The sequence below is a fragment of the Coregonus lavaretus genome (assembly GCF_964263955.1).
Source record: "Coregonus lavaretus genome assembly, contig: HAP1_SCAFFOLD_2832, whole genome shotgun sequence".
NCBI lineage: Eukaryota > Metazoa > Chordata > Actinopteri > Salmoniformes > Salmonidae > Coregonus > Coregonus lavaretus.
The window spans coordinates 37,784-52,527 of NW_028166409.1; the positions used below are offsets into that span (position 1 = coordinate 37,784).

At 43.4% G+C, this 14,744-nt stretch overlaps 1 protein-coding gene across 1 annotated transcript; it reads left to right on the forward strand.

Annotated features, from left to right (window-relative positions):
* Nucleotides 1–39: 39 nt before the first annotated feature.
* On the forward strand, nt 40–8,744 carry LOC311114770 (very long chain fatty acid elongase 6-like). Its single transcript, XM_084190003.1, has 4 exons — nt 40–567; nt 5,576–5,707; nt 6,412–6,563; nt 6,810–8,744. Exons 1-4 carry the CDS (start codon nt 470–472, stop codon nt 7,244–7,246), a joined length of 819 nt encoding a protein of 272 aa, XP_084046129.1. The 5' UTR covers nt 40–469; the 3' UTR covers nt 7,247–8,744.
* The last annotated feature ends 6,000 nt before the right edge of the window (nt 8,745–14,744 follow it).

The window sequence follows — 14,744 nt, forward strand, 5'->3', positions numbered from 1 at the left end:
TTGCCAGGTTATGTTTTGCCCTGTTGTGTCAAAGCTTTTGTACAGATTCAGATCTATCCTAGCAATCTAGCAAAATTATGTCCAAGGCAGCATTTTCGCAGATTCAAAGCAATTATGTGTAATTTACAAAGTTACCTGAATACTAAATTATAGGCTATTGAGACGTGTTGGTTCTGTGAGTTTTCCTTATGTTAATCATTTTATTATGACCTCGGTCGAAACCAAAATTCCCAAAGTAGCCTATCCTCCGACAGTGAGACGAGAGAGGGCAGGGCAGGGCACGACCGTATATAACAAGGTTATATTTGTGCGTAATTGGAATGAGGTGTGAGCAAGACGATTGTACGCGTGTACTTAGGCTCAATCTAGCAAACATTAGGTAGGCATCTACTGGGGATTTATATCCCAGATAATAAATTCTACATAGCCTAGTTCTGTTAAAGCTTTTAGAGAGAGCGCAAGATCGAAAATGAATGAGACTGAATATCATGAAGTACCACTTTCCGAATATGGTTTCGAACAGCAATTCGACGAGCGAGTCGCTATCGAATGGATGCAGGAAAACTGGTGAGTGAGTAGGCTATGTTATCACATGGTTTGGTTTTCAAAATGATTATGAATTCACCTTGCTCTTGTGGTCGAACAGGACAGCCTGGTCAGGTGTAGCCCTTCATCACTTCATAAACTGCAGTGTCACGTCTGTCATGACAATTTGACAACACAGTTAGAGACAGCCTAAGACACATATTATACGATTTACAGGTAACGGCCAAAATAAAGGAAACAAATGAGGGAAACAAAGTATATTGAAAGCGGTCTCTTCCACACCAACTTGGTCTCGTAGTATTTCGTATTATTCTGTAAGTAAGCCCGAGACACTCAATTTTTTAACGTTTTGTTAAGTTTCGTATGGCATGTATTAATTTGGATGTCCATCCATTTTGTATGATATGTGCCGAATTACAATTTGGATACGTTAGGTATTCCGATTTGTTGTTGCTAATGTTAGCTAGGTGGCTAATGTTATTTAGCTGACTAATGTTAGCTAGACTATGGGTTAGGAACTAGGTTAAAGTGCTAGGTGAAGGGTTAGCTAAAAGGGTTAAGGGAAGGGTTAGTTAACATGTTAAGTATACTGAACTAAAATATAAATGCAACAATTAACGATTTTACAGAGTTACAGTTCATATAAGGAAATCAATCAATTTAAATAAACTCATTAGGCCCTAATCTATGGATATCACATGACTGGGCAGGGGTGCAGCCAAGATTGTAGGTTCTATCAATTTAATTGTTTGCATAATTTCTAATATCCTTTATTTAAATATTCTCTATACTTTTCCCTCCCCCCTACCATCCCTACCCTAATTTGCGTGAACTAATGAATAACAATACTTCTACTGCTACTTACAGCTATTTTCGCTCACATCTACAGTACCTGTTAAATAATTATACATACATTTAACAAAAATATAAACGCAACAATTAATGATTTTACTGAGTTACAGTTCATATAAGGAAATCAATAAATTCATTAGGCTAATCTATGGATTTCACATGACTGGGCAAGGGCGCAGCCATGGAAAGGGGGATACCTACTCAGTTGTACAACTGAATGCATTCAACTAAAATGTGTCTTCCACATTTAACCCAACCCCTCTGAATCAGAGAGGTGAGGGGGGCTGCCTTAATCGACATCCACGTCATCGGCGCCAGGGGAACAGTGGGTTAACTGCCTTGTTCAAGGGCAGAACAACAGATATGTTTTTAACCTTGTCAGCTCGGGGATTCGATCCAGCAACCTTTCGGTTACTGGCCCAACGCTACTACCCGCCAGGCTACCTGCCGCCAATCAGAATGAGTTTTTCCCCACAAAAGGGCTTTATTACAGACAGAAATACTCCTCAGTTTCATCAGCTGTCCGGGAGGCTGGTCTCAGATGATCCCGCAGATGAAGAAGCCGGATGTGGGGGTCCTGGGCTGGCGCGGTTACACGTGGTCTGCCGGGTTGGACGTACTACCAAATTCTCTAAAACAATTTAGAGGCAGCTTATGGTAGAGAAATTAACATAAGATTCTCTGGCAACATCTCTGGTGGACATTCCTGCAGTCAGCATGCCAACTGCACGCCCCCTCAACTTGAGATGTCTGTGGCATTGTGTTGTGACAAAACTGCAGATGTTAGTGGCCATTTGTCCCCAGCACAAGGTGCACCTGTGTAATGATCATGCTGTTTAATCAGCTACTTGATATGCCACACCTGTCAGGTGGATCGATTATCTTGGCAAAGGAGAAATGCTCACTAACAGGGATGTGCACAAAATTTGAGCGAAATAAGATTTTTTTGCGTATGGAATATTTCTGGGATTCATTTCGGCTCATGAAACATGGGACCAACACTTTACATGTTGCGTTTATATTTTGTTCAATGTAGTTGCTAATTAACTAAAATGCTAAAGTTGTCTGAGATTTGAACACGCAACCTTTGGGTTGCTAGATGTTCATGTTATACATCCACCGCGACCACCCTCCTTTTGTTTTTGTCTTAAGTAACCTTCTGTCTTATGTAACATACCAAAAGTAACATGTCATACTAATTTCAGTGTCCTGGATATACGTTTACTATGTTACGTCTTATCTGAGACCTGAGTGAATTATTTTTATTTATTTTTTATTTAACCTTTATTTAACCAGGTAAACCAGTTGAGAACAGGTTCTCATTTACAACTGCGACCTGGCCAAGATAAAGCAAAGCAGTGCAATAAAAACAACACAGAGTTACATATGGGGTAAAAAAAACATAAAGTCAAAAATACAACAGAAAATATATATACAGTGTGTGCAAATGTAGCAAGTTATGGAGGTAAGGCAATAAATAGGCTATAGTGCAGAATAATTACAATAGTATTAACACTGGAATGCTAGATGTGCAAGAGATTATGTGCAAATAGAGATACTGGGGTGCAAAAGAGCAAAATAAATAACAATATAGGGATGAGGTAGTTGGGTGGGCTAATTTCAGATGGGCTGTGTACAGGTGCAGTGATCGGTAAGGTGCTCTGACAACTGATGCTTAAAGTTATTGAGGGAGATAAGAGTCTCCAGCTTCAGAGATTTTTGCAATTCGTTCCAGTCATTGGCAGCAGAGAACTGGAAGGAATGGCGGCCAAAGGAGGTGTTGGCTTTGGGAATGACCAGTGAGATATACCTGCTGGAGCGCAGACTACGGGTGGGTGCTGCTATGGTGACCAATGAGCTAAGATAAGGCGGGGATTTGCCTAGCAGTGATTTATAGATGGCCTGGAGCCAGTGGGTTTGACGACGAACATGTAGTGAGGACCAGCCAACAAGAGCGTACAGGTCACAGTGGTGGGTAGTGTATGGGGCTTTGGAGACAAAACGGATGGCACTGTGATAGACTACATCCAATTTGCTGAGTAGAGTGTTGGAGGCTATTTTGTAAATGACATCGCCGAAGTCAAGGATCGGTAGGATAGTCAGTTTTACGAGGGCATGTTTGGCAGCATGAGTGAAGGAGGCTTTGTTGCGAAATAGGAAGCCGATTCTAGATTTAACTTTGGATTGGAGATTCTTTATGTGAGTCTGGAAGTTGAGTTTACAGTCTAACCAGACACCTAGGTATTTGTAGTTGTCCACATACTCTAGGTCAGACCCGTCGAGAGTGGTGATTCTAGTCGGGTGGGCGGGTGCCAGCAGCGTTCGATTGAAAAGCATGCATTTAGTTTTACTAGTGTTTAAGAGCAGTTGGAGGCTACTGAAGGATTGTTGTATGGCATTGAAGCTCGTTTGGAGGTTTGTTAACACAGTGTCCAATGAAGGGCCAGATGTATACAAAATTAAACGATTAACATCCCATCATTCTTAGGTCATGTATAAAAATGGCTACCATGGCTAGAAGAAGAGATCTGTGAATTTGAAAGAGGGGTCTCAAAGGCGTGTAGGGCGTTTAAGTCACCAGATCTCAACCCAACTGAACACTTATGGGCGACTCTAAAGCTGTGCCTGAGACTGCGTTTTACAACAACACCAAATTATGGAATTTCTCGTGGAAGAATGGTGTCGCATCCCTTCAATAGAGTTACAGACAGAATCTATGCCAAGGCGTATTGAAGCTGTTCTGGCGCCTTGTGGTGGCCCAACACCATATTATCCTTTATTTTGGCAGTTACCTGTACTTTAACACATTATTCATATAGCAGCCACATTATTTTCTTGCCTTGACATTTGAAATTAGAATTTCCACATCTAGTAGTGGTTTACTCAGGTTTTCTAGTAGAAAAGTAAAAAATAAAGTCAGCTAGACTGCAGAGAGAAAGATTGTAATGGTTTCTTAAACTTAAATTTTACTTACCTTCTTTTCAAGCAAGCTACTATCAACATAGCCACGGGAAGTAGTTTGGCTTGGGGTAGTATTGTACATTGTTTTTCTTCATGGTGATTGAAAGTCCACAGGTACAAGCCTATGTACATTTACGTTTAAGTTGTTTGTAAGGATGGTAAATTAGTACTGCACAAAAAGTGGTTTTCCATGACATTTGATCAAGAAAAATATTCAATTTGATGTGGCTGTTTTGTCTTTGCCCATAACCGTTTTGTTCTTTCTGGATCCATCACAGAGAAAGGGACAGGGCAACAACTCATACAATTCCAACTACTGAATCCTGCAAGATACTCTTCTTAATTATACAGCTACCTCTTTTGCCAAAGTGGAGATGCTGATATTTTTTGTTGTTGCCTGTGCTACAGACATCTATCGTCCGCTAATACTAGTAAAGGCCAAGTGCACTACTTTTGTGAAAATATTATTATTTTATTCTGATTTTACAGGGTGTGCTTCAGCACCCCTACTTCCTGCAGCTATGAATATAAACTAAAGTGGCTATAGGGCTGTTTGCTTTTTGCCTGGAGTGTATTTATTACGGAAGCAAATGAAATGGAGCGGGACCTACCTAAATTTGTCCAATATAAACTCTCATTTGCGTTTTCCATTTGGAGTAAGTTTCTGTTGCAACATAATCGGCATAATGATCCCACTCCCACAGTTTCTTCTCTGCGATGAGTATGGATCTGCAAACATTCTGACCTGATTGGTCCCCGAAGCCGATGGGTTGGGCCAGAGCTATAACACGCATGGGTGAATTGGCGTTTGGAAAATTCGTCATTGCATTTGATACTCCGATTGATTAGATGATCCAATTGCTGATGACTTTGTTTTGTACAAACCCCTCATTTTGACGTCACAACAAATGACTTAAACAATGGCAGTCTCAGACAAGTATGTAGCGAACAGAGCAGCGGAAGACTTCAGTTTGAGTCGTCAGGCAAGATTGCTTTAGTCAATAGGCCTACATTTCACTTATCACCATAGCAAGCTGGGTGTGTCATGTTAAATACAGAATTATTTATGGTAAAGGTATGCGACAATGTCACTTCAGCAAAGACTTAGGTTGTGCTCAATCACTGAAATACCTTTGCAGCTGAGTAACCTTGCCCGTCATGAGCACAATCTAAGGAAACTGACAGACATGGTTGATTTGTTTTTTTCTCTCATCAGGAGCAAGGCCTTTGTGTACTGTGGCCTGTATGCAGCTCTGGTCTTTGGAGGCCAACATCTCATGAAGGAGAGGCCTCAACTTCATCTACGCAGGCCACTGGTTCTGTGGTCACTCAGCCTGGCCATCTTCAGGTGAGTTAAAGCACAGAACACCCACATTTGCCTCTGACTTTTGAATGAATGGAAGATGTACAACAGGGGTCCGCAACAGGTGGCTGGTGGGCCAAAACCGTCCCACAATAAAAAAAAATTATATAAAAAGCCTGTCAAATCACCAGGAATTCAGCAAAAAATTGGTTTAATTTAGGAAATCTGTTTCCAAGTATTCCCACAAATAAAGAGACATGATTGTCTCAATGTAATCAAGGTAGGAAAATATTTATTTTTTAATACAATTTATTTTGGGGATTAGTTGGGTTCAATTTGCAGTGGTCTGTTCGCCTACAGTAATCATGTCTCTGGGGCTTTCATTTTTTAAAAGAAGGTTAGGTTTACACTCTAGCACATGTCAGCTCTCAGTAATTCTCCATTCAAAGTACTGATGTCACAAACTGAGGTTAAGCCTGATTGTTGGAGGGCTGCCTATTCTCACGAGCTATGCCCTCTGTGTCAGCCAGGTGTTATATTTGAGTTTAACTTTCTGGCTAATGGGATGGTGGTCAATGTGGGTCAGAGTTCCTTAAACAAAACCTTCTAAAATGTGATGTCTCAACAAACCATCCCTGTGAAATACTCTTGTGTGCAAGGCTGTGATGCAATGCTAATGTCACTTGGATTAGATTATTTTGTCACTTGCCCTCTAGTGCAATGCTTAACTCTTTCTCTCTTAATTGCAGTATCGTTGGAGCAATTCGAACAGGATGGTACATGCTGTATATCCTCTCCACCAGCGGTTTCAGACAGTCTATATGTGACCAGAGCTTCTACAATGGGCCTGTGAGCAAGTTCTGGGCTTATGCCTTTGTCCTGAGCAAAGCCCCGGAACTGGGTAAGAACCGGGATTGGAACTAGCAGTCATCTGTCTGAACTTGGCATTTTGTCCACTCCTACCATGAGTCTAATTCATTTATGGCAAACCATATTACTTGGTCTCTCTTGTGTGTAAACCATGCTTTGACGTTGATTGAAGATATGCAGTAAATGTTTGTCTGCATGACTGGGACCATGACTGGGACCATGACTGGGACCATGACTTTGCCGGTCCTGAAATATGTCCTCTCCATGGCCTCCACAGGTGACACGGCATTCATCGTGCTCCGTAAGCAGCGGTTGATCTTCCTGCACTGGTACCACCACGTCACTGTGCTGCTCTACTCCTGGTACTCCTACAAGGACCAGGTGGCTGGAGGCGGCTGGTTCATGACCATGAACTACTCTGTTCATGCACTCATGTACAGCTACTACGCAGTGCGGGCTACCGGCTACCGGGTGCCACGCCACTTTGCCGTGGTCATCACCACCTTCCAGATCGCCCAGATGGCCATGGGGCTGACGGTCAGTTGGCTGGTCTACCACTGGATGCAGGAGGGGGACTGCCACTCCTACCTGAACAACATTGTGTGGAGTTCCCTCATGTACCTCAGCTACCTGGTCCTCTTCTCCTCTTTCTTCTATCAGACCTACCTGAAAGGCAAAGGCGGTAACACTGGCAAGAGCTCCAAGACCGACTAAGTTGTGGGGGGAGGGATTGCTGCATTGCCCTGACAGGGCCATTTTAAGCTTTTTGCAACGATGTCAGCAATAAGTCTGTCCATTCTCTACACCCTATGCCATTAGTTTACCAGCAGTGAACTGTTTGCTCTCTTTTTCTGAACCTGTCGAGTGACTGCCACACTACACAGTCTGAAGTGTTTACAGTTTACAGAAATGTTTTCATGAAGATGTTGCCTCATCGGTTTTTAACCTTGCATGATTTTTTTGCTCTTTGTATCAGAAGTTCCAATCTGTGCATTCCAACAGGCACATGTAATGGCACCCCCTGAGAGTTTCTGTTCCAACCGGTGTGACTGGTTTTCATTTTAGTTCCATGGTGCTCTTCTCAACTTGTCAATGGACCAAATAAGAGGGCGTATAGCTGGTATGCCCAACCCCAATATTTGGAATTTCTAATTAATTACCTTGGATTAGCCTACACCAGCATATCTCACTGTAACAGTCTCTTGGGTGTAGGCCTTCTGTATTTCTGAACTGGTTCCCAAAATGTACCCTGTGAGATACAGTATTTGGTCACTTATTTGAACGGAGGTGTAGTTGTGCTCTGCCTCGAGGGAATCCCCCTGAAAGCAGCTATTTGTGGTGCTCATATAATATACATGTTTTATTCATATGATTGCAGCTGGAATGGTGCCAGAAAACTTTGGTCTCACTCAACAATTGTTAATTCTTTGCACCAGATATGATGCATAGTTATTTGTTTTTGTGCTCTTAGGATGTGAGATACCATGTTGCTTTTTTCGGATACATCAGAGTGGTTTTTGGTTTCACTTTGTCACTTTCTGGTGAGAATGCTGTGTATTGAGTGGAATTCCTAACTAAAAAGTATGTTCTGTTGTGAGTGTCAGGTATTTTGTCTCCCTCTACCTCATAAAATAAAAGACATGTTAAGACCTGTTTTAGAAAGGGAATGTTTTGTGCTTTTAAGTAGCTGGACACTGATTTGGTATGTTGACATGACTACATTTATTTGTCTTGCTGTTAATTCAGTTCTGTATTTATTCAAGCATATTTAACTTAATTTACAGCTTCAAGGGATTATGCATGTTTACAGGTTAGTCCCTTAAAAAGCAAACTCAAGATGTTGTACCTGTAACGGGGGTGGGGGGGGGGGGGGGGTTGTTACTGAAATACTTTTACCTTGCTCAGAGTTCAATACCATTTTCTTTCTACCACTAATTGCTAGTGGAATTTGAATGCTATGTTTACATTTAGATTTTTTTCAAATGTGCAGCTAAATGTATTACGTTAATGTGCCAAATGATGCTGAGTCACCCTATGTCAAGATGATGGTCCAATTTCTCATCTGTAGGTCTTGCCAATATTGAGCAAATGGATTCCAGCCTATAAATTCTACTGTGATCCTGAACTTAAGTGTCATGACGTACTATGTGTTGTAATGTTTGCAATCTTGTAATGTTTGAAATGTATTATAAATAAAGCTGTCTTGTTTTGGAATCTTTTCATTTGATTATTTGTTATAACCCTGGTACACAAGCAAGTAGTTGCCAAAGGGAGTAGGAGCAGTCAGTGGCAGACTTACCATTAGGCAGAAGAGGCAACTGCCTCAGGCCTCACATCAAGCTGTGCCCTGGACACCATATGTGAACCAATATACACAAGCAGTTAGGAAAGCAAAGGCTAGATTTTTCAAACAGAAATGTGCATCCTGTAGCACTAACTCCAAAAAGTTTTGGGACACTGTAAAGTCCATGGAGAATAAGAGCACCTCCTCCCAGCTGCCCACTGCACTGAGGCTAGGAAACACTATCACCACCGATAAATCTACAATAATTGAGAATTTCAACAAGCATTTTGCTACTTTTTTTTTTTTATTTTTTTTTTATTTCACCTTTATTTAACCAGGTAAGCCAGTTGAGAACAGGTTCTCATTTACAACTGCGACCTGGCCAAGATAAAGCAAAGTAGTGCAATAAAAACAACACAGAGTTACATATGGGGTAAAAAACAAAGTCAGAAATACAACAGAAAATATATATAGTGTGTGCAAATGTAGCAAGTTATGGAGGTAAGGCAATAAATAGGCTATAGTGCAAAATAATTACAATAGTATTAACACTGGAATGCTAGATGTGCAAGAGATTATGTGCAAATAGAGATACTGGGGTGCAAAAGAGCAAAATAAATAACAATATAGGGATGAGGTAGTTGGGTGGGCTAATTTCAGATGGGCTGTGTACAGGTGCAGTGATCGGTAAGGTGCTCTGACAACTGATGCTTAAAGTTATTGAGGGAGATAAGAGTCTCCAGCTTCAGAGATTTTTGCAATTCGTTCCAGTCATTGGCAGCAGAGAACTGGAAGGAATGGCGGCCAAAGGAGGTGTTGGCTTTGGGAATGACCAGTGAGATATACCTGCTGGAGCGCAGACTACGGGTGGGTGCTGCTATGGTGACCAATGAGCTAAGATAAGGCGGGGATTTGCCTAGCAGTGATTTATAGATGGCCTGGAGCCAGTGGGTTTGACGACGAACATGTAGTGAGGACCAGCCAACAAGAGCGTACAGGTCACAGTGGTGGGTAGTGTATGGGGCTTTGGAGACAAAACGGATGGCACTGTGATAGACTACATCCAATTTGCTGAGTAGAGTGTTGGAGGCTATTTTGTAAATTACATCGCCGAAGTCAAGGATCGGTAGGATAGTCAGTTTTACGAGGGCATGTTTGGCAGCATGAGTGAAGGAGGCTTTATTGCGAAATAGGAAGCCGATTCTAGATTTAACTTTCGATTGGAGATTCTTTATGTGAGTCTGGAAGTTGAGTTTACAGTCTAACCAGACACCTAGGTATTTGTAGTTGTCCACATACTCTAGGTCAGACCCGTCGAGAGTGGTGATTCTAGTCGGGTGGGCGGGTGCCAGCAGCGTTCGATTGAAAAGCATGCATTTAGTTTTACTAGTGTTTAAGAGCAGTTGGAGGCTACTGAAGGATTGTTGTATGGCATTGAAGCTCGTTTGGAGGTTTGTTAACACAGTGTCCAATGAAGGGCCAGATGTATACAAAATGGTGTCGTCTGCGTAGAGGTGGATCTGAGAGTCACCAGCAGCAAGAGCGACATCATTGATATACACGGAGAAAAGTGTCGGCCCAAGAATTGAACCCTGTGGCACCCCCATAGAGACTGCCATAGGTCCAGACAACAGGCCCTCCGATTTGACACACTGAACTCTATCTGAGAAGTAGTTGGTGAACCAGGCGAGGCAGTCATTTGAGAAACCAAGGCTATTTAGTCTGCCAATAAGAATGCGGTGGTTGACAGAGTCGAAAGCCTTGGCCAGGTCAATGAAGACGGCTGCACAGTACTGTCTATTATCAATCGCGGTTATAATATCGTTTAGGACCTTGAGCGTGGCTGAAGTGCACCCGTGACCAGCTCGGAAACCGGATTGCATAGCGGAGAAGGTACGGTGGTATTCGAAATGGTCGATGATCTGTTTGTTAACTTGGCTTTCGAATACTTTCGAAAGGCAGGGCAGGATGGATATAGGTCTGTAGCAGTTTGGATCTAGAGTGTCACCCCCTTTGAAGAGGGGGATGACCGCGGCAGCTTTCCAATCTCTGGGGATCTCAGACGTTATGAAAGAGAGGTTGAACAGACTAGTAATAGGGGTAGCGACAATTTCGGCGGCTAGTTTTAGAAAGAAAGGGTCCAGATTGTCTAGCCCAGCTGATTTGTAGGGGTCCAGATTTTGCAGCGCTTTCAAAACATCAGCTGTCTGAATTTGTGTGAAGGAGAAGCGGGGGGGGCATGGGCAAGTTGCAGCAGAGGGTGCAGAGTTGGTGGCCGGGTTAGTGGTAGCCAGATGGAAAGCATGGCCAGCTGTAGCAAAATGCTTGTTGAAATTCTCGATTATTGTAGATTTATCGGTGGTGATAGTGTTTCCTAGCCTCAGTGCAGTGGGCAGCTGGGAGGAAGTGCTCTTATTCTCCATGGACTTTACAGTGTCCCAAAACTTTTTGGAGTTAGTGCTACAGGATGCAAATTTCTGTTTGAAAAAGTTAGCCTTTGCTTTCCTGACTGCTTGTGTATATTGGTTCCTAACTTCCCTGAAAAGTTGCATATCGCGGGGGCTATTTGATGCTAATGCTGTACGCCACAGGATGTTTTTGTGCTGGTCAAGGGCAGTCAAGTCTGAGGAGAACCAGGGGCTATATCGGTTCTTAGTTCTGTATTTTTTGAATGGGGCATGTTTATTTAAGATTGAGAGGAAATTACTTTTAAGGAACAACCAGGCATCCTCTACTGACGGAATGAGATCTATATCCATCCAGGATACCTGGGCCAGGTCAATTAGGAAGGCCTCCTCGCTAAAGTGTTTTAGGGAGCGTTTGACAGTGATGAGGGGTGGTCGTTTGACCGCGGACCCGTTACGGACGCAGGCAATAAGGCAGTGATCGCTGAGATCCTGGTTGAAGACAGCTGAGGTGTATTTAGAGGGTATGTTAGTCAGGATGATATCTATGAGGGTACCCATGTTTACGGATTTAGGGTTGTACCTGGTAGGTTCGTTGATAATTTGCGTGAGGTTGAGGGAATCTAGCTTGGATTGTAGGATGGCTGGGGTATTAAGCATATCCCAATTTAGGTCACCAAGCAGTACAAACTCTGAGGATAAATGGGGGGCAATCAATTCACATATGGTGTCCAGGGCACAGCTGGGGGCTGAGGGGGGTCTGTAGCAAGCGGCAACAGTGAGAGACTTATTTCTGGAATGGTGGATTTTTAGAAGTAGAAGCTCAAACTGTTTGGGCACAGACCTGGATAGTATGATAGAGCTCTGCAGGCTATCTCTACAGTAGATTGCAACTCCACCCCCTTTGGCAGTTCTATCTAGACGGAAAATGTTATAGTTGGGGATGGAAATTTCAGAATTTTTGGTGGCCTTCCTGAGCCAGGATTCAGACACTGCTAGAACATCAGGGTTGGCAGAGTGTGCTAACGCAGTGAATAACTCAAACTTAGGAAGTAGACTTCTGATATTTATGTGCAAGAAACCAAGACTTTTGCGATTACAGAAGTCATCAAATGATAGCGCCTGGGGAGTAGGAGTGATACTGAGGGCTGCAGGGCCTGGGTTAGCCTCTACATCACCAGAGGAACAGAGGAGGACTAGAATAAGGATACGGCTAAAGGCTTTAAGAACTGGTCTTCTAGTGCGTTGGGTACATAGAATAAAGGGGGCAGATTTCCGGGTGTTATAGAAAAGATTCAGGGCATTATGTACAGACAAGGATATGGAAGGATATGAGTAAAGTGGAGGTAAACCTAAGCGTTGGGTAACAATGAAAGAGATAGCATCGCTGGAGGCATCAATTGAGTCGGTCTCCGCGTGTATTGGGGGAGGGGCAAAGGAGCTATCTAAGGCAGGTTTAGCTAGGCTGGGGGGTCTACAGTGATATAGTACAATTAGAAATAACCGAAACAACAATAAACTAACCATGTTTGGGCTGAGGCTAAACATAAACAGGATGTAGTACCGTAAAAAGGAACAGTCCAGCAGATATCAGCTGTATAGCTGAGTTATCATAAGGTCCGGTGGTGAAGTACTAGTGAGTAAGAGGCCACGGCTAGCGTGTGCTAGCGGGCCAGGGCTAGCAGATGGATGGAATCTTCGTGGTTAACGTCGTAACCACATCAGACAATTTCGTCGGCAGACCAGTCGTGTAGGATCGGCGGGGCTCCGTGTCAACACTAGGTGGTCCCGTCCGGTTGACAGAGAGGTAGATAGCCGGGAGATGGGCCTAGCTCAGGATGATTAGCCAGACCACAGCGTCCGTTTTGTTGTAGCTAGCTGGCAGGTTTAGCTAGGCTGGGGGGGTCGTAAAAAGGAACAGTCCAGCAGATATCAGCTGTATAGCTGAGTTATCATAAGGTCCGGTGGTGAAGTACTAGTGACTAAGAGGCCACGGCTAGCGTGTGCTAGCGGGCCAGGGCTAGCAGATGGATGGAATCTTCGTGGTTAACGTCGTAACCACATCAGACGATTTCGTCGGCAGACCAGTCGTGTAGGATCGGCGGGGCTCCGTGTCAACACTAGGTGGTCCCGTCCGGTTGACAGAGAGGTAGATAGCCGGGAGATGGGCCTAGCTCAGGATGATTAGCCAGACCACAGCGTCCGTTTTGTTGTAGCTAGCTGGTAGCGACGAATCCGGAGTTAAAGGTCCAGTGATTCAGTGATTCCGGCGGAAAAACTGATATGTTCTGGGTCGATAACGCGCTGTGCAGACTGGCCGAATATCCGGTGATCAATGTCCAGTGATTAAAATTAATCCCGCAGAAAAAATCCAATGTTCTGGGTGAAACACCGCTAGCTGTGGCTAATAGCAAGTAGCTAGTTAGCTGGCTAGCTAGTTTCAACTGGAGATTCTAGATTCTAGATAAAGGTAAATCAATAATAGAATCCGTTCCACATTGAGTGAGGCGGGTTGCAGGAAAGTATATCTTGTAGAAGGATGAAAAGTCTGATAGGGAAATATGTACGAAAAATAGGGTATTTACAGGCTATTTACAGACATACGATAAAAACACAACTGCACTACTCCGCCATCTTGGATCTACGGCTGGCCATGCTTTCCACCTGGCTACCACTACCCCGGCCCCCAGCTCTGCACCCTCCACTGCAACTTGCCCATGCCCCCCTAATACCTAGGTGTCTGGTTAGACTGTAAACTCTCCTTCCAGACTCACATTAAGCATCTCCAATCCAAAGTTACATCTAGAATCGGCTTCCTATTTCGCAACAAAGCCTCCTTCACTCATGCTGCCAAACATGCCCTCGTAAAACTGACTATCCTACCGATCCTTGACTTCGGCGATGTCATTTACAAAATAGCCTCCAACACTCTACTCAGCAAATTGGATGTAGTCTATCACAGTGCCATCCGTTTTGTCACCAAAGCCCCATATACTACCCACCACTGTGACCTGTACGCTCTTGTTGGCTGGTCCTCACTACATATTCGTCGCCAAACCCACTGGCTCCAGGCCATCTATAAATCACTGCTAGGCAAATCCCCGCCTTATCTTAGCTCACAATCTGGCCTTAAATGGCCATGTACTCTTATCTCCACCCGGCACAGCCAGAAGAGGACTGGCCACCCCTCAGAGCCTGCTTCCTCTCTAGGTTTCTTCCTAAGTTCCTCCCTTTCTAGGGAGTTATTCCTAGCCACCATGCTTCTACATCTGCATTGCTTGCTGTTTGGGGTTTTAAGCTGGGTTTCTGTATCTGCTGATGTAAAAATGGCTTTATAAATCAAATGTATAAAAAATTAATTTGATTGATTGTCAACATTCAAAATTTCAAGTACCCATTCACGGGCAACTTGTGTCCCGCCGTGACCTGTTTTGTAACATGAGTTGCTATGAAACACTCAAAAGAGGTGTAATGGGTTCGCACTAAAAATATGTCACATAATGCCACATGTTTGAGTGCGAAC